The sequence below is a fragment of the Vulpes lagopus genome, chromosome 9 (genome assembly GCF_018345385.1).
Source record: "Vulpes lagopus strain Blue_001 chromosome 9, ASM1834538v1, whole genome shotgun sequence".
NCBI classification, from domain to species: domain Eukaryota; kingdom Metazoa; phylum Chordata; class Mammalia; order Carnivora; family Canidae; genus Vulpes; species Vulpes lagopus.
The window spans coordinates 75,697,566-75,717,717 of NC_054832.1; the positions used below are offsets into that span (position 1 = coordinate 75,697,566).

The 20,152-nt window shown below is 35.7% G+C and overlaps 1 protein-coding gene across 2 annotated transcripts in view; it reads left to right on the forward strand.

Moving 5' to 3' along the window:
- The window catches only part of RB1CC1 (RB1 inducible coiled-coil 1), a 98,303-nt gene that overhangs the window by 13,202 nt on the left and 64,949 nt on the right, over nucleotides 1-20,152 (forward strand). For both annotated transcript variants that reach the window (XM_041768476.1, XM_041768477.1), the window contains exons 2-5: nucleotides 12,594-12,708; nucleotides 13,683-13,804; nucleotides 15,053-15,179; nucleotides 15,353-15,523. In XM_041768476.1, the coding sequence (XP_041624410.1) occupies nucleotides 13,734-13,804; nucleotides 15,053-15,179; nucleotides 15,353-15,523 (369 nt within the window). In that variant the 5' untranslated portion in view covers nucleotides 12,594-12,708; nucleotides 13,683-13,733. The remainder of the gene's footprint in view (nucleotides 1-12,593; nucleotides 12,709-13,682; nucleotides 13,805-15,052; nucleotides 15,180-15,352; nucleotides 15,524-20,152) is intronic.

The window sequence follows — 20,152 nt, forward strand, 5'->3', positions numbered from 1 at the left end:
GAAGAGAATTTTAAAAATTATGAATAAAATTTTTGGCACCCATTTAAAGCATATAATAATTTTTATAAACCACACTTTTCGGTTAGAATCTGAATTAAAACTTTCGCTTACCCAAAAATTTGTTCCAACACCCATTGTGTCCAATATGTGAAATATGGAAAAAAAATAAATACAGAAATAAAATTATTCTTGAGCCAAACAAACTCTGCTATGAAACTATGATGTGATCACATAAAAATTCGTAACAGCTAAAGACAGAAGTAGATTTTTTTTCAGAAAAGACTTTCACAATTTAGGAGCTAAGGTACGGAAGAGAGAACTTAAGGTCAGGCAAGTTTATTTTAAAATTTTTTTTTTTTTTTTTTTTTTATTATTTACTCATGATAGTCAGAGGGAGAGAGGCAGAGACAGAGGCAGAGGGAAAAGCAGGCTCCATGCACCGGGAGCACAATGTGGGACTCGATCCCGGGTCTCTAGGATCACGCCCTGGGCCAAAGGCAGGCGCCAAACCGCTGCGCCACCCAGGGTTCCCAGGTCAGACAAGTTTATAAAGAGATTTAGGTGATGGGAAAAATGGTGATCTGTATCCTGTCCCTGTGTATGGAATAGGACCGAATGCTCATGTGAAGAGTAATGAAACTCCAGGACGTTAACTGTTTATTTTCACATTGGGTAGTTTGAATTGTTAGTTACGTTTTGTTCACCTCACAAGATTGTCTCTGTCTTGAAGAGACACTTTGGTGTCTTAGATGGCTTGAGCCTGTACATCAACTTTATCTTACAGAATCTTGAATAGGCAGACGTTTTGGATGTCCTCAAGGTCAAAGTTCTCATTGCAGTGATAATCCAGGAACACTCGTAACTTGGAAGTAAATTTTATTTTTCATGTCTGTGGTGATCTTTGTTGAAAAATTAAAGGCTGAGAGTGTAGTTTGAGAGTAAGAAAACTGCAGATCCTTTGTATGTTGATAGGTGTTGGTATGAAATGAAAGTTTGATTTATATATTTCTGAATATATGTGTTTACTCATAGGAAGCTGTGATTTTCATTTTATTTGTCATTATTGTTCACAGAGCCCCTATATATTATATATTCTTTGTATATTCGCTTGTTCGTGGGTTGGCTGCAAATACGATGTGCTGAGATTTGATATATCTGCTAGGTCCAGACTTTTTTAACAAGTTCACAATTCTCTGAGAAATTACGGAAAATAATTTCTTAGCACTGTCTTAACACAGTGAAAAGATGCTTTCAGAAAGTGTTTCAGTAACTTGCTATCAACACGCAAAAAAAAGAACAACAGCTGTGGGGGGAAATTAAATTTTTGTCCAGCATGAACTTCAGGAAGTGTGGGACACATAATTTCTAACATGCATGTCACCCTTATATAGGCATTGTCAGGAGTTAGGTTTAGAGCCGACAGGGCTCCTTACAGCAGCCTCTTACAGAATGGACTTGCGTTAGTGAATAACTCCTAGCATTGCTGAAAAAAAGCAAACACAAAAACATAACCAAAATACAGAAAAACCAGTTTATTGAGCCAAGCTTTTAGCTATACTATTTTTGTTCTCTTGAAGGTGTGAGAAACCTCTGGAAGTGTTCTGTAAGTTTTGTTTTGTTATTGTATTTTTATATTTACTTATTATGGAAGTTAACAGAAATAGGCAATAGAATATAGATCACATGTAACCATCATTTTGTATGAATAGTTATTTCATGGCCTAATCTTGTTTCAATTATATGTCATGGCACCCCTATCCCCATCACCTCCCCTTCTCTTACAACTTGTGTCTTGTAAATTTTGAAGAACAGTATACCTACAAGAACATTTCCAGCAAGGAAAATGTTTTCTCTACCTTTTAGGTGAGAAAATTGAATCTTAGGGAGTGGAGTATAAGGTACTTTTTTCAACTCAACCTATAAGTAGCAGATTAAGAATCTAAATCAGGGGGCGCCTGGTTGGCTCACTTGGTTAAGCATCTGCCTTCAGCTCAGGTCATGATCCCAGGGTCCTGGTGAAGCCCTGTGTCAGGCTTGTCAGGCTCTGTGCTCAGCGGGGAGTCTGCTTCTCCCTCTTCCTGCTAATGCTTGATCTCCTGCATGCTATTTCTCACTGTCTCTCTTGAATGTTTTTTTAAAAAAAATTAAACCAGGTCCGTTAAGCTCTTGCTATATGAGTCAGTTGTTTTTCCTTCACATTAGGTCAGATTATAACCAGGAAGGTGGTGTATTCTGGCAGCAGCTAAATTGTTTTTACTGGGTTATTACTAATTCCAGTGCTAGAGGTATTTATTTACTGTTATTGTGTATTTCTCTCATGTTTTTACACATTTGTGGTCATATTATGTGTATTGTTTTCATTCAACATTATAAGCTTTTTAAAAATTATTGTATATCTTGTTTTACTGTATGAATAGATGAATGAGTAGCCAAGTATTTTTAACACTCTTCACAAGTAGTGAAGTATTTTGTATATACTTGAACTATAACTTTATGGTACAGTTATTAGGTTAAGAGAAATGTATGTTTATGAAACTTCCACTTACCTACTCATGAACACCAATTGCTTTTCCAAAAAGTCAGAATTATTTATAGTGGATCTCCAGCTATAATATATGAATGCTGAATATGATTATCAAAATACTTGTGATAACTTTTGTACTATTTTGTAGAAATTTGCAAACGTACATAAAAGTAGAGAGAATTTATTTTAAGTTTTTATTTTAATCCCAGTTAACATATAGTGGTAATTTCAGGTGTTCAATATAGTGATTCAGCACTTCCATACATCACCTGGAGCTCATCAGGACAGGTGCACTCTTTAATCCCAATTTCCTATTTAGCCCATCCCTCCACCCCCTCCTGTGTATCCCTTCTAGTAACCATCCGTTTGTCCTAAGTAGAGAGACTACTATAGTGGATCTAATCTGTCCGTCCCATGTGCTTTAATAGTTACTGGTATTTTGGTGATCTTAACTGTCCTTCTGCCTTATTTACCTTTCCCTCTCTCTCCACCTTCTGCTTTCGTTATTGCTAGACTGTTTTAAAACATCTCAAATATCATTTTAGACACTAATTTTCCAGAATGCATTATTTCATAACTAAAATGCCATTGTCATGACCAAAATGGAATAGTAATTCTTCTGTATAGTCTAATACTTAAATTTATCTTCAGATTTCCATGCTTAATTTCAAAAGTATATTTTATAGTAGTTTTATTTTAGGATCCAAAGAAGTCCACACATTTGATTATTATCTCTCTTACATTTTCTTTAATAGGTAGACTTTTTCCTCTGTATTTGAAGCCATTAAGTTAGGTCATTGTCCTATAGAATGTTTATTTCTGAATTTAGCTGGTTATTTTCTTATAATACTATTTTTTTCCCCTACACCACATGTTACCTATAAACTGATAACTATACATAGATGTAAAAGTTTTTTTAAATTGGGGTTTGTGTTTTTTTGGGGGGAGATAGGCAAGAATATTTTATAGGTAAACTGTATGCATCCGGTTGAGACACAGAAACTTGATAGCAGTGTGACAGGTGATCAGTATGTTCATGTTTGTCATCAAGCTTAATCTGTCAGATTTCTTCTAGTTATTTTAATGTCTATTGATGTCTAGATCCATTATTTCATTGCGAAATTGTCATCTTCCATATTTTTCCTGTAGTAATAGTTGGAGCTTTTCTACAAAAAGCTATTTCTTCACTATATTATCTGAAGTATAATTTATGTTGGAAAGAGAGCATAAGTCCTTAAATCCTTCCCTTTTTTATTTCTAGAATAGGTTGCTACTCTAACTCAGTGAAGGTTGGTTTCTTTTTTGTATCATTATGAACATGAATATTTACAGAGTTTATACTAATTGTAGTATATAACACAGTATTTGTAAGTATTCTTTGTATGCTCAGACAGTGCCATCTTAGTCACGAAAGCCTGTTGAAGTTGCTTTCTTTCCCTTTTGACCTGGTCTTATTATTCTTTGGTAGCTTCTTTGCTTAATGGCATATCTTAATCTTACAGGCTTATGTGATCAGTACGTTTTTCTACTTCAGATTTTTGGAATCAGACACTTCTCCAAAGGTCCCATTTAGAAACCACAACATGGGTACAGTGATTTTAGAGTTATATGTACAAATATTCTGAAGTTAGATGGAACAGTCTCCATAAGACTTCTCTCACTTTGAATACCAGCCACCTGTTTGGTGGTGCCCAGGACCATGCACTTTGGATCAGCTGACTACAGATTTGGTGTTCCTACAACCACCTTCAGGTTTGAGAATTCACTAGGATGGCTCACAGACCTTGGGGAAATGCTGTACTTAATTATGATTTGCTTAATTATGATTTCCTTTTCCTTGATTAGCAAAAGGATGCACATTAAAATTAAAAGCAGGCAAAGGAAGATGTGCATAGAGCAGAGTCTGGAAGGGTTTGAAATGCAGAACCTCTGGTTGCCCTCTCCCATGGAGTCATGGACCGAATTACTTCATCTTAGCCAGAGTGTGTGACAGTACATTAGAGTGATGCTAACTAGGGAAGCTTACCTGAGTCTTTGGTGTCTGGGGTTTTTATTGAGGCTCTATCATCTTTCTATGGTAGCAGACCTTTAGTCTCTAGCTCTTCTTGGAGGTCGTCCAACTAATGGCTTTAGTTTCCATTTTTTCTGGAGATGGGAATGGATACTGTATATCCTAAAGCTGCCATCATAAATCAATCACATTGTTAGACTGTTCTAAAGCCCCCAAACAGACACTCCTTATCAAGCAGGACATTCCTCAGGTTCCTCTCCTCATAGCCAAGAATAAAGGCCAGACCTCTCTTTGATAAGGGTAATTCTATTTTTTTAAAAGATTTTATTTATTTATTTGAGAGAGAGTACACCAGCAGGGGGGGAGAGGGAGAAGCAGGCTCCCCACTAAGCAGGGATCAGTGGGGTTGGATCCCAGGACTCTGGGATCACGACCTGAGCCAAAGGCAGATACCTAACTGACTGAGCCACCCATGTGCCCCTGAATAAGGTGAATTCTTTACTCTACAAGGTGCTGTGGCTACTTGGTTATTGCTCTAGGTTGTCACTGCCTTTATTTCAGTGGGGTTATGGATTATGTGTTTTTATGCAAAGAGAAATTTTGTTCAAACTAACATTTTACTTTATTGTATATCTTTTCTCTTAGATTGAAAATCTAGGAATCTTAGTCTGAAACTCTTGCTTGTTTAATAGGTGAGAATAATGCCTTTTTCAGATTTGTATTCCTTTACTGAGAAGGTTTCATGTATTTTTCTCATTTGTTAACTACTTGAATCACTTTCTCATACACTATTTATTGTGGATTTTTAGGATTTTCTTACTAATTCATAGAAATTTTTTTTTTTAAGATTTTATTTATTTATTCATGAGAGACACACAGAGAGAGGCGGAGACACAGGCAGAGGGAGAAGCAGGCTCCATGCAGGGAGCCTGATGTGGGACTCGATCCCGGGACTCCAGGATCACACCCTGCGCCAAAGGCAGGGGCTAAACCGCTGAGCCACCCAGGGATCCTTGAAACTTTTTTAAGGCTGTTAACCTTTAATTACTTGTAACACTGTCCCGTTTACCAGTTTTGAGGAGAAAGTCAGATCCCATCTTTTGATATTTGGATTAAATAAATGAAGTGCAGGTAATGGAAAGATTCATCCGTTTTTTTGGATTTCTCCCCTCTCCCCTCCCCATAAGTCAGAAAATGAGTAACTCCTGTGACCTGCCCAGAATCTGGTCCTGTGTTAGAAAGCTAGCTGGGAAATTGGGCCTGTCTCCTGGAGGGCTTCCTCTCTGCTGTTGTTGCTATCATTTCCAGGGAGTGTTATGGTTGCAAACAGCATGTGTTCACCATTAGGCTTCAGTTCTTGACTGTTAGATGCCTGGTGATAACCCAGGTATGTGCAAGCTCTCAGTGAATTGGCTGCAGTTGCTCAAGCCTTAGAGCGGAAGCTGGCAAACTTTTTTTGTAAAGGACCAGATAAGTATTTAGGCTTTGCTGGTTAAGATGCAAGATCAAGGCTGTTTATGTAGGTTTTTATGTAACAGGAGAAGAAACTTCTCCCTTGCCTTGTCCCATGTGTCCAGAATGAGCCATCCAGGGTGGTGTGCATGCTTTGTGCTCATGCTCAGTTGCTATCAGTTGGAGATCTTTTTCTGGACACACAGGGACCACCTAAGTGATCATGGGCTTGGCAGGCTGGGGATAGAGGCCAACCCAATACTTTCTGCCCAGGGACTCCCAGATCCTGAGTTGCCTTGCTCTCTGAAAGTGTGGCTTGAGACAGGTGACTTTCTGGGTCCCCCATTCTCTTGCTGGTTATACTCTGCTGCCAGCAGAAGCTGTGGAGTCCCTGCCATGTTGGTGGCCCCCCAGTGAGTACCCTGAGTAGTGAAACGCAGCACTGGTAAAGGAGTGGGTCTCTGCGACTCCACTTCTACCTTGGAACCATGATGCCTGCACAGCTCTGGGGGCTGCAGAGCAAAGGAGACCGCTTTCAGTATTTCACTCAGCTGTGTTCTTGGCTACCATACGTAAGTTCTTCTGTGTACATACATTCCTTTAGCTGTGAAGTTTTCGGAGAATCCCACTGTGTAAAGATGACCCACAATATGGAAGAATTTCCAGTCTTTGCCCCCTGCAAGGAACCATGTTATCTGTGTACCCAGGGGAATCTTGTTCTCCCATAACCTGGGACTACACCAGTTCTTGGCTGGTGACTCATTTTTCACTTGCAAACCTTACCATTTGTCAAGTTTTGAAGTGTTCTGCCATTCACTCCCCTTACATAATCTTGATATTTTTTTGTGTTGTATTTAGGAAGTACAGTTTAGGAAAATGAAGGCTTAAAAATGGTTCTAGAAAGTGGTAGAATTGTTGGGGGAAAGCAAGTATTGGGATTTCTAATGGAACAGTAAAATGGCAAGTCATGGGATGTATTTACTATATGTGTTTTAGTGGTACATTCATGTTCTTTCCTTCTAGTTCCAGCCATAGATTTGAACTGATTGTTTCTGCTATTGTGACTTTGAGAGATGATTGAACTTTTTTTGATGGGGATGATACTAGCTTTTCTCACAGTAGAAATTGTAAGGATATGTAGCTGTTATGGTTTTTAGTTCTTGTTAACAATCAATGGCCATTACTGTTAAGTCAAAAATATTCATATCTTTAAAGAATAAAACAAAAGTACAAGCAGATATTTTAGAGTTATTTTTAATTACAAATAATTGCATTTTTGTATAGATAAAAAAAAATTTTCATGTTGGGACACCTGGGTGGCTCAGTGGTTGAGCATCTGCCTTTGGCTCAGGTTGTAATCCCGGAGTCCTAGGATCAAGTCCCACATCAATCTGTCTGTGTCTCTGCCTCTCTCTGTGTCTCATGAGTAAATAAGTAGAATCTTTAAAAAAGTTTTTTTTTTTTCATGTCACCTAGCTAAGATGTAGCCTTTGTGAGAATAGGCAATTTTATCCTATTGTTTGCTCTTATATATCCAAAGCTAAAAAAGGGCATACTAGCTCCTCAGGTGAAATTTTTATTGAATAAATGTTGTAAACTGAAGTTGGTCCAAACTCTTGGATCTCATACTAACTTTCTGCTTTTGGGCAAGTTGTATAATCTCTGTATCTTTTTCCTCAACCCCAAAAAGAAATAGTTAAAATATATATCTTAAATGTTGCAAAAAATAAGGGAATTATTATGTATAATATTACTTAGCATAATTACTGGCATATAATGAATCACTCAGTGTTACTGATGATCATTTTGTATGTCATATGTAGAACTTATGAAATTAAATATGAGTGTTTTGTGACTGGAAGCTATTAGGTTTTTTTGTTTGGGTTTTTTTTTTTTTGTTCCCTTTTAGTTTTTACTTTATGCTTTTGGTTTTGTTTTTCAGTTTCAGTATAGAGTGTTATATTAGTTTCAAGTGTATAATATAATGACTCAACAGTTCAACACATTACTCAATGCTCTTCCTAAGTATACTCTCTAATCCCCTTTACCCCTATTTTACCCATCCCCCACACACCTCCCCTCTGGTAACCATCAGTTTTCTGTAACTAAGAATATATTTTTTGGTTTGTCTTTTTCTTTGTTCACTTGTTTTGTTTCTTACATTCCACATGAATGAGATCATATGGTATTTGTCTTTCTCCAACTGACTTATTTCACTTAGCTTTATACCCTCTAGATCCATCCATACTGTTGCAAATGGTAAGATTTCATTCTTTTTTATGGCTGAGTAATAGTCCCTGTGTGTGTGTGTGTGTGTGTGTGTGTGTGTGTGTGTACAGCCCCTCATTTTTCAGTGGAACCTAGGTTGCTTCCATATCTTGGCTATTATAAATAATGCTACAGTAAACATAGGGGCACATATATCTTTTTGAATTAGTGTTTTTGTATTCTTTGGGTAAATACCCAGTAGTGGAATTACTGGATCATATGGTAATTTTTATTTTTAATTTTTTCCCTCCATGCTGTTTTCCACAGTAGCTGCACTAGTTTGCATCCCCACTAACTGTACATGGGGGTTCCTTTTTCTCCACATTCTTGGCAATTTTTGTTGTTTCTTGTGTTCATTTTAGCCAATTTGACAGGTATGAGTTAATATCTCATTGTGATTTTGATTTGCATTTTCCCAATAATGAGTGATAATGAGCATGTTTTCATTTGTCTGTTGGTCATTCCTGTCTCTTTGAAAAAGTGTCTGATCATGTCTTCTCTCTTTTTATTTTAGATATTTATTAGGAGAGAGAGAGAGAGAGAGAGAGATGAGCAGGGAGGAGGGGCAGAGGGGGGGGGGGAGAGAGAGAGAGAGAGAGAGAGAGAGAGAGAGAGAGAGAAGCAGACTCACTGCTGAGCAGGAAGCCCAACATGGGGCTTAGTCCCAGAACCTAGAGATCATGACCTGAACCGAAGGTACACACTTAACCTAATGAGCCACCCAGGCGCCCATCTTCTGCTCATTTTTAATTGGATTATTTGGGGGTTTTTTGGTGTGGAGTTGTGGAAGTTCTTTATATATTTTGGATATTAATCACATATATATCAGTTGAAATATCTTCACCAATTCTGTAAGTTGTCTTTTAGTTTTGTTGATTGTTTACTTTGCTGTGCAGAAGCTTTTATTTTGGCGTAGTCCCATTACTTTATTTTTGCTTTTGTTTGCCTTTCTGCAGTGGACAGACCTAGAGGAAAGTTGCTATAGCTGATGTCAGAGAAATGCCTGTACTCTCTTCTAGGATTTTTATGGTTTCAGATTTCACATTTAGGTCTTAATCCATTTGAGTTTATTTTTGTGTATGGTATGAGAAAGTGGTCCAGTTTCATTCTTTTGCATGCAGCTATCCTGTTTTTCCAGCAGCATTTGTTGAAGAAACTTTTTCCCATTGCATATTCTTAACCTCTTGTGAAAGATTAATTGATCATATAATCTTGGGTTTATTTCTGAGCTCTCTATTCTACTCTATTGATCTGTGTGTCTGTTTTTGTGCCAGTACCATACTATTTTGATTACTACAGCTTTTGAGTATATCTTGATAACTGGCATTGTGATACCTCCGGTTTTATTCTTTTTCAAGATTGCTTTGGCTCTTCTGGGTGTTTTGTGGTTCCATGCAAATTTTAGGAATGCTGTTGGCTGACATTTACTCAAAGACCACCAGAGCTTGTAAGACCCATGGGGCAATGATGACTCACTTTACGAGTTATATTTTTCTCATGTTATTTTAACACAGGCCCTGGGTGGTAAATGACAATAAATAGGATATAGAGTGAAGATTCAGAGGGAGGCTTCTGCTTAAAGTTGCCAGAGCTGGGCAGCCCAGGTGGCTCAGCGGTTTAGCGCTGCCTTCGGCCCAGGGCCTGATTCTGGAGACCCAGGATCGAGTCCCACGTTGGGCTCCCTGCATGGAGCCTGCTTCTCTCTCTGCCTGTGTCTCTGCCTCTCTCTCTTTCTCATGAATTAAAAAAAAAAAAGTTGCCAGTGCTTTGGCTTCAAAGGTAATGGATGAAAACATGGGATGTTACATCAGGATAAGTCAGGAGGTCCTTCTCAAAATGATGCTGTCATTAATATCACTTAGGAACTGTTAGAAATGAGCTAAATGAAAAAGAAAAAAAATAAATTACTTAAATGACAGTGTCAAGTGTGCCTATATAGTAGAGTAAAATTATAGCCTAAGTTCTAGAGCCACAGCAATCAGAACTGTCTGTGAACTCGTTTTACATTATTCATGAATTGTACATACAGACTAATTTTCAAAGAAAGTTTGTTTGGGTAGCTGTTTATGTAAGCATTGTTAATGATTGTGGTTTTTAGGTTGAGATATTTGTTAGGGTGGACACCAGGTGAAAAGTTTGGTGTTTTTGTAAGGCACATAGTAGCTGCTACATTTAACAGAGTTTCCTTCATTTACTGTAAGTATTATGGAACAAAGGAATGACACTGAGTCCATCTTTACAATAATTTCTGAAGCCTATGATATTGAGAGCAATATTGTACCTAGCTCAAGAAAAGAAAAAGATAAGAGTGTTCCAGATTGAAAGAGATTAAATAGATTTTACAGTTAAACACAATATATTATCCTGAATTGGATCCTAGATTGAGGAGGGAAGACTGTAAAGCATATTGCTGGCAATAATTGGAGTATGAAACTATGGATTAGATAATAATATGGATCTATGTTAAATTTCATGATTTGATGAATTTACTTTGATCATGTAGAGAAAATCCTGTTAGGATACATCTTGAAGTATTTATGGATGAGACATTCTGTCTGCAGATTGCTCTCAGCTCAGAAAGAATATATCTTAATGTGTGGTATATATGTATATATATAGAGAAAGAGAAATCAAATATGTAGGATGAAGTGGCCCAAATGATAAAGCAAATGGAGCACAGTATATGTTGTTGATAACACTGGGTAAAGGGTGCAAAGGAGCTTTTGGTACTATTTCTGTAACTTTTTTCTAAGTGTGAAGTTATACCAAAACAAGGTAAATAGTATTTAAAAGGAAACAGAAGTAAAAAACTTATAATGATTATTATAAAGATTTTATATTGAGATTCACAAATGTATTTTTTTGTATTGCTTTATCCACCTTTATAGAACAGGCTTGTTGTCCTTCCTATGACCTTATTTAAATGTAACCCACATGGAGGCCTACTTTGATCACCCAAATCTAAAGTAGGTCTTTCTTGCTACCCAATCCTCTTTCTTTGCATTTATTGCAACTTATAGCATGTTTACTTTCTTCTTGTTTCTTTTTCTTCAAGACTGTGATCTCTATCAGGGGAAAGATCATGTCTATTTTGTTCACTAAATACACAGTTCTGACACATAAGCTCAGTAAGTGTTTGTTCTGTTTGGATGAATGAATGATCTCTGCTGCCAATACTCTTTCCGTTTGAGTCACCATACTTTTAGCTACCTAATCCTTCAGAAAACAGAAGAACTCCTTTTAACTTGTAAGATAAAGTGTACTCTTGGACTTGGAGATGGTGGTGCAGTCCCACCCAAACATTGGAGAGTTGGCAGAGGAAAAAGAGCCCAAGAAGGAGTGCTAAATTCTTATTCCCTGCCAAGTACCAGGCTAATACGTTGAATTTTTTTTTCATACTTTTTCTCCCTTAATTCTCATAATATCCCTATAATGTAGGAAACTATATTAATTATCTTTTGCTGAGTAAGAAATGTTTTAGGTCACATTTTCTGGATATAGGTTGGCTGGGTCCTCTGCATCGAGGTCTCTCAGAAGATTGCAGTGAAAGGTGTTTGCCGGGACTGGAATCTTTTCTGGTGTTCAACCAAGGAGTGATTTGCTTCCAAGCTCAGTGGTGGTTGTCAAGATGAAGTTCCTTGCAGCTTGTCAGACTCAGACTGTCAGCTTCCCACTGAGGCTAACTTAAGTTTCTCGCCACATGGGCTTCTCCATGGCAGCTTATTACTTCCATCAAAGCTGGCAAGGGAAGAAGTCAGCTGGCATGATGGAAGTTATAATCTTGAGTAGCAGTCATGTGACATGTCATTAACCTCAGAGACAGATCATGGGCTCTGCCCATACCAGTAGGGGTAGGAATGTCACTGGAATATGGATACCCAGAGGTGGAGGGGCTATTTTAGAGGTTGCCTGCTACAGGCACCATTTTGTATTCATTTTACAAAACAAGAAATCAAGACCATTAAGGAAGTTTCCCAGGATCATTTATGAGTATAATGAGGCCAGAATTAAACCCTGTGGCAGTCAGACTACAGCCAGGCTCATTTTTACCATTATATTTTAAATATATAAATATATAATTCTGCACCTAAGAAATAGCTGCACAATTTGGTAGTTTTGGAGAGTTTTTTAGATACTTTTGTGTCTTTTAATGGAGTGTTATAGGTCAGAGTTATACTTTTACGGTTTTAGTGAATGTACAGATAGGAAGAGAGATTAATAGAAATTAGTCTTTCTATTATCTGAAGATGGGAATTTTTAAACAAAACAATAACTATATGTTGTTGCATACTGAATTATTTCTCTCTAGGATAACCCAGAATTTTTTTTCTTTTCCAGTTTACTGAGTTTAACCAGTAATGCCATTCAGTTGCCAATATCAAGCAAAGCAAACATAAACCAGTTTTAATCTGCTTCTTAAGAAAAGTGGTAGTCCTTTTCACAGTGCCTGACGGTAAGTCACAGTTCCTAAATTCATAAGTTTTTCATATAACTCATTTAAAGAATAATTTTGGAAACTTTAATTTTAAGACTGTATTTTTTTCTTTCTTCCCTGATCATTTTACTCTGAAGCTCACTGGAAAGAATATAAAGAAAGATATATTCTATTATCTGTTAGTTTATTGTTTCTCATCACTTCCATTAATTTGGGAGATTTTTACCTCTAATTATAAAAAAAATAAATTGCTAGATTTGAAACCTGCCCCTTCTTATAGATGGGGAAGTTTATTTTATTTTTCGAAGATTTATTAATTTTTTAGAGTATGTGTACACATGAGGAGTTAGGTGGGGGAAGGGCATAGACAGAGCTTGAGAGAATTTCAAGCAGACACCCCACTGAGCATGGAGCCTGTCTCAAGCGTTGATCTCACAACCCTGAGATCATCACCTCAGCCAAAATGGAGAGTCAGCCCCTCATCTGACTGAACCACCCAGGCACCCTGAGGAGGTTTATTTTATATATGAAGTTTTGACTTGTACAGCTTCTTAAACACACAGTTGTTTTAAATATTCTAATTTCTGGACCTGTCATTTTCAACTGTGCAACTAGATGATTTAACTGTTAGGGTCACAGTTTTTATGGAGCATTTCTAACTGAGTGTAGAGGGAGACTTGAGATTAAGAGGCAGCTGGTGGAAGAACTAACTCATTTCCCCTAACTTGCAAGTAGTGGCTGCTCTTATTTGCTATTAGTAAATTTAACCTTAAGACAGTTTCCTGTGATACAGAGAAGCAGGGAAGAACTTTGTGAGTTAGGAAGAATCTTTGATCAGATTTTTAATTATTAATGTAGAAGGGTACATGAAGACAGTATGAAATGTACACATAATTTTCTAATTGCTGACCTCTTCATTAAATTTTTTTAATCTAGAGAACAGTGTAGTTGTGTTTGTAAAACTGACCATTTTCCTTGTCTGTTTCATTTAGTAACCAGATCAGAGTGTGAGGTAGACGCTCACAGAATTCAGAGAAATCATCATGAAGTTATATGTATTTCTGGTTAACACTGGAACTACCCTGACATTTGACACTGAACTTACAGTGCAAACGTAAGCTGTATTTCATTTAATCTCATCACTTTTGCATTTCTGTATGCAAAACGTTAAACTACTTTATTTGGAAAAAAAACTATTTCTTTCTTAAATAAGAGTAGCAATATCTTAAATTCTATCTCAGCATAATATGTATATAGTTGTCATCTTTCACTGAAACGCTAAAAGTTAAAAATTCATAAAGTTGTGCTTTGTTCTGTTTGTGTGAATGTATTATTTGCAATAAACAAACAAACTGATTTCAAATTAAAACTATCAAATAGAAGTTTTCAAAGCTAATTGCTCTTCTAAATTTCCAGGACCTTGCTAAGGAAGTTATTGCTAGCAATATAAAGCAGCATGTGTCCAGTCTCTTGTATTTTGGTGATTTGTTTTTATTCCCTTGTATGAATAAATTCAGTAGTATTTTTGTTTGTTGATGCAGGAAGAAAATCAGTTTAATATTTTTAACCAAGCTAGTAGTTTAGTAGGACTCATAATCTAATAATTCTCCAACTTTTCAGGGGATTCCAGTATTCAATCAATGAATGCCCATCCTCTTATATTTGTGAAAGGTGGGGAGAATTGTCAGGGGGAGGGAGGATATATTTTGAGGCCAAACAGCAAGGAAGAAAATAGTAACAACTATTCCTGCTTGTATTTTGGTGGTGGCCCTCATAGCAAAGACATGCTAGCAATACAGAATAAATAAATCTAACAGTGGAAATATAAGTATCTTGTGGAATTAATATTCTTAGCTAGCTTTAAAAATGGAATTTGAAATTATTTTTTTTTAAGTTCTGGTTTTTATAAAATACAATTTTACCTGTAAAGGAATGATTTTCTGAAGGATAGGGAGAGGAAGCAATTTCATAGTTTATACTTAATGTAGTTTGTGTAATGTGATGTTGGGATTTTAACAGACATCTGTGTTCTGAGGATTTTAACAGACCTGATGCTAATTTGAGCATATTCCTTTGCTGTGTTATATAAAGAGCACAGAAATAAATATGTCTACTGCCTGTATTTTATAGACTCATATTTAGATGTGCCACATGCGTAATTTATTCACCTAAGATCAGCCAGTTGATTATGGAATCTGATTCCAGAAACAAGAAGTATATTTTAATACTGTTTGGGGGGAAATTTTTAGAGTGAAATTAATATCAAATATTTTTACACAGTGCTACTTTGATGATAAAAAAGTTTTCATTGGGAAGTTATGTATAACTGACTTTTTGCCTTCTACCCCAACCCCTTTTAAAGTGTGGCAGACCTCAAGCATGCCATTCATAGCAAATACAAGATTGCGATTCAGCATCAGGTGCTGGTGGTAAATGGAGGAGAATGCATGGCTGCAGATCGAAGAGTGTGCACCTACAGTGCTGGGACGGTATGTGTCCATGAACCCTTTTGCAGAAACATGCTTCAACTCCACATTACATAGGGAACTGGGAACTCAACATTCAAAAGTAAGGTTTATCTGCTTCATATATTGAAGGGAGTGTGCATGTTCAGTGTTTATAACATTTTACTTCAGTTTCTTTTACTTTTTTATTTCTGTAGGACACAAATCCAATTTTTCTTTTTAACAAAGAAATGATCTTATGTGATCGTCCACCTGCTATTCCGAAAACTACCTTTTCAACAGAAAATGACATGGAAATAAAAGTTGAAGAGTCTCTTATGATGCCTGCAGTTTTTCACACAGTTGCTTCAAGGACACAACTTGCAGTGGTAAGATAAAAATAATTGTTTTTTGAAATTATTATGCTTACATCTAGTATAATTAAAAAAAAATTGAAAATTAGTTACTTGACAAAATGATGTCTTATTCATATACTTGGTAATATTTTCATGAAGTGTTAGCCTTTTTAAGGCACCGATGAATGGTCTAATAAATCAATAATTTCTAATAGCATTCAAATCTAAATAGCATAGGGAACAAAGGGATGGTTGTCACAGGGGACAGGAGTTAGGGGATGGGTGAAGGAGAATGGGAGATATGGGCCTCCAGTTACAGAATGAATAAATGAGAATAAAAGATACAGCACAAAGAATATAGTCAGTAATACTGTAATAGAATTGTATGGTGACAGATGATAACTACACTTGTGGTAAGCATAGCCTAAAGTATAGAGTTGTTGTATCACAAATCTTGTACACCTGAAACTAATATAACATTGTGCATCAACTCTACTCAGATAAATAAGTAGCTAGCAGAGTGGTCTGAATTACAGAGGAAGCATGCAAAACACAAAGTTGTGGGGGAAATATTTTGCTAGTTAATATGTCTGGTTTTTAAATTTTATACTCCTACATTATTAGTTAATCCTGCATTTGCAAAGAGTTACAAGATCTTAGAGTGGAAAAGCTGTTTTAAATCTGATCAGCTTTTTTCTAAATGATGATACACAGTTCATGACTTCTGAACATTACTATAATCAATAAAATTACCTGTGTTAGAGTAGACTGAAACAAAGGGAGCTTACATAACTCTTAAAAATGTGATTCTTTAAAAAAAAAAAAAATGTGATTCTTTAATTCATATTTATATTTAGGTCCTAGAGGAGAACAAAGTTTCTTTCCAATATATACCTCTTATATTGCTTTCTGCAATGTCCATGGATTGTTTCATAGTCCTTTGGTTTTACTTTTTGAGTTACCCATACCTAATAATGTAATACTGGCTCTAAGTTATCATTAGTAAGACACATTTACTTTACTTTGAGATGAAAAAATGTTATCTTTTAGAACCTAATAACAGTATTTACCATTTATAAAAATAAGCAAATTAACAAAATAATTACATTGCTTTTAGTAAATCAGCAGTTTGTTTTAGTGTAGTATGTACATGTATGAAACTATCATTTTTTTCACATAGGACGCAACGTAAAAAGAATAACCTCATCTTTCTAGAACATAAGCATCAGTCTAGAAATGTTTTTGTAATAGCAGAATTACTTTTTAAAAACAAATTCTGTAAACAAATGTATATAATACAGTCCTTTAGTTTTTTAACTGAAAAAACAAGAATATTGATGTTCAAATAAGCTATTTATACTTTAGCCTACACATTTGTATACCATTTAAAAAGTAATAATTTTTATTTGGGTGAAAATATAGGTAATACATGCTAATAGAAAAATGTGATATTACCAAAAATTAAAGGATAATCAAATAGGATATGTAATTTTTAAGTGATTAGAATGAAGTCGAAAGAACAAGTAAAACTAGATTAAACAAAGGCATATCAAAATTGATTGTATTACAAAACTTTTAAGTTAAATAGATGAAATGAGAAAGGATTAATCTAGAAATAGTTCTAGCAATATCTAATGACACAATTTAAGTTAAAGACTTTAAAGGTTCTTGCAGGCAAAGATCAAGACAGAAATAGGAAACAGAGGGCATCAAGAGTAATACAGAGGAACAAGGAATGAATAATTTATTAATCTAACAAAACTAAAAAGGATGTAATAGAAACAATACTAAAAATAATTAGATTAATACAATCCAGTGTGTCACTTGTTAATTGATGTAGCCAACTTCTCTCTTAGAAGAAGAAAAGTTTTATGAAGTGAGAAAAAAAAAAAACTATTTCATCACAAGACATACAGTTAAAACAGTTTGCTAAAATATAAAAAGAGGGATGCCTGGGGGGTGGCTCAGCGTTTGAGCATCTGCCTTTGGCTTAGGGTGTGATCCTGGAGTCCCAGGATCAAATCCCACATTGGGCTCCCTGCACGGAGCTTGCTTCTTCCTCTGCCTATGTCTCTCATGAATAAATAAAGAAAATATTTTTTTAAAAAGTATAAAAAGAAATGCACAGAACTGGTAGGTTAAATGTACCAAAATTTTAAATGGCAGTATTCATTTTTGATAAACTTGATGTTAAAGCATTAAACAGAACAAAGTTAAATTTATAATAAAAGATTTAATTTGTGAGAAAAAGAAGTCAGATCTGTATTTGCCTACCAACATAGGCTAAATGGTAATAATTACAGGAAAACTTAATAAAACATAATTATGTACACCAGTGTTCATAGCAGAATTATATCCTACAGCCAAATGGTAGAAACAACCCCAAATGTCCATCGGTAGGTGAATTGATAAACAGAATGTGGTGTGTACATACAATGGGACATTATTTAACCTTGTCAGGAAGAACACTGATGTGAACTACAATATGGATGAACCTTGAGGACAAATATTGTGCAATCTCAATTATATAAGGTACCTAGAAGAGTCATATTTATAGAGAAAGAAAATAGAAGAATACTCACTCAAGGCTGGGTGGTGAGGAGAGAGTTGAATTAATTGTGTATTGGATACAGTTTCACTTTGGGATGATGAAAAAATTCTGGAGATGGATGGTGGTAATGGTTGCACAGCAATAAGAATAACCTAATGCTTCTGAATCATACACTTAAAAATGGGTTCAAACAATAATTTCCATGTATATTTATAATAATTTAAAATGAGAGATTTTTGATTATGTCTCTTTATGGGCTAGATTTAATATTTTATAACTTGAAAATACGTAATATATATTCATTTCTTCTTACAGATAATACCAGGAGAGTATTAAAAGAGTAATATATTAGCAAAAAGGATATATTATAAGAATGGGTGGCTCAATACTTGGAAATGTATTAATATAATAATTAGTTGCTTCAATCATGAATATTTATAGGAGAAAACCTAGTCATATTAATATTATCCAGAAGAAGCATATGTTAAAATTTAGCAGCTATTCTTTTTTTTTTTTTTTTTTAAATGATAGTCACAGACAGAGAGAGAGGCAGAGACACAGGCAGAGGGAGAATCAGGCTCCATGCACCGGGAGCCCAATGTGGGATTCAATCCCGGGTCTCCAGGATCGCGCCCTGGGCCAAAGGCAGGCGCCAAACCGCTGCGCCACCCAGGGATCCCATTAGCAGCTATTCTTAATAAGTAACATTACTCTACAAGGAAACAAAATAAAATACAGATTGACCAAATAGAAAAGATAATCAACAAAACATTAGAGCCATTTTTGCATCAATCAGAATCCTGTCTACTCAGTATTCTTTGGAACTTCTAAAAAACGTACTAAAATAAAATGAAAGTGAAGTGAGTGGCAAAATTAATGGAAAAGAAGTGAAAAACATCCATTTTAGATGATATGGCTGTATATTTGGAATATCATGAAGATTTAATAAAGATCTTTCAGAAATAATTTTGGTAAGGTGGTTGGATATGTGATAAATATATAAACATTCACATTTCTCCATACTGGAGCTTGCTTTGGAATGGAAATGGAAAATATATTACAATCTAAGTATTAACAAGAAATATATAAAATTCTGTTCAAAAACATAAGTTATAAGCCAATGAAAAAACATATTCTTAAACTATAAAACAGTGTAGGGGTTCCTTAAAATTAAAAATAGAACTGCTGTGTGACTGGCAATTGTATTACTAGGTATTTATCCAAAGGATACAAATGTAGTGATTTGAAGGGGCACATGCACCCCAGTGTTTATAGCAGCAAGGTCCACAATAGCCAAACTATGGAAAGAGCCCATATGTACATCAACAGATGAATAGATAAAGATGTGTATGTGCATACATATATAGTTACATAAAATGGAGTATTACTTGGCCATGAAAAAGAATGAAATCCTGCTATTTGAAATCACATGGATGGAACTAGAGGGTATTATTATGCTAAGTGAAATCAGTCAGAGAAAGACAAATACTATATGAATTTCACTCATGTAGAATTTAAGGAAAAACAGATAAAACTAGAGGAAGGGAAGGAAAAAGAAGACGAAAGTTGAGAGGGAGGCAAACCGTAAGATTAAGATGCTGAACTCTAGGAAACAGGGTTGCTGGACGGGGTAGGGAGTGGGGTAATTGGCATTAAGGCGGCACTTGAAGTAACGTTGTCCACTGGATGTTATATGCAACTGGTGAATCACTAAATTCTACCTCTAAACCTAATAATAAGATCCTTAATATATTCTTAATATTCACAGTGGTAATCTTAATATATTCATGAACTTAATGAATTGCATTGAAAGTTGCCATGAAAAGCATTGGCATGGGGGAAAAAGGAATTTTTGCTTTGGAGATTGAGGAGGAACTTTTGAGTTTTTTTTTGTTTAGTTTGTTTTAGATAAAATGGACTTTAAGTTTATGGGGAAGTAAAAAAAAGTTTATGGGGAAGCATCAGTGTTCAGGAATAGTTAAGAAAGATAAGAAGAAGAAGAATGGAGGGGATCCCTGGGTGGCGCAGCGGTTTGGCACCTGCCTTTGGCCCAGGGCGCGATCCTGGAGACCCGGGATTGAGTCCCACGTCAGGCTCCCGGTGCATGGAGC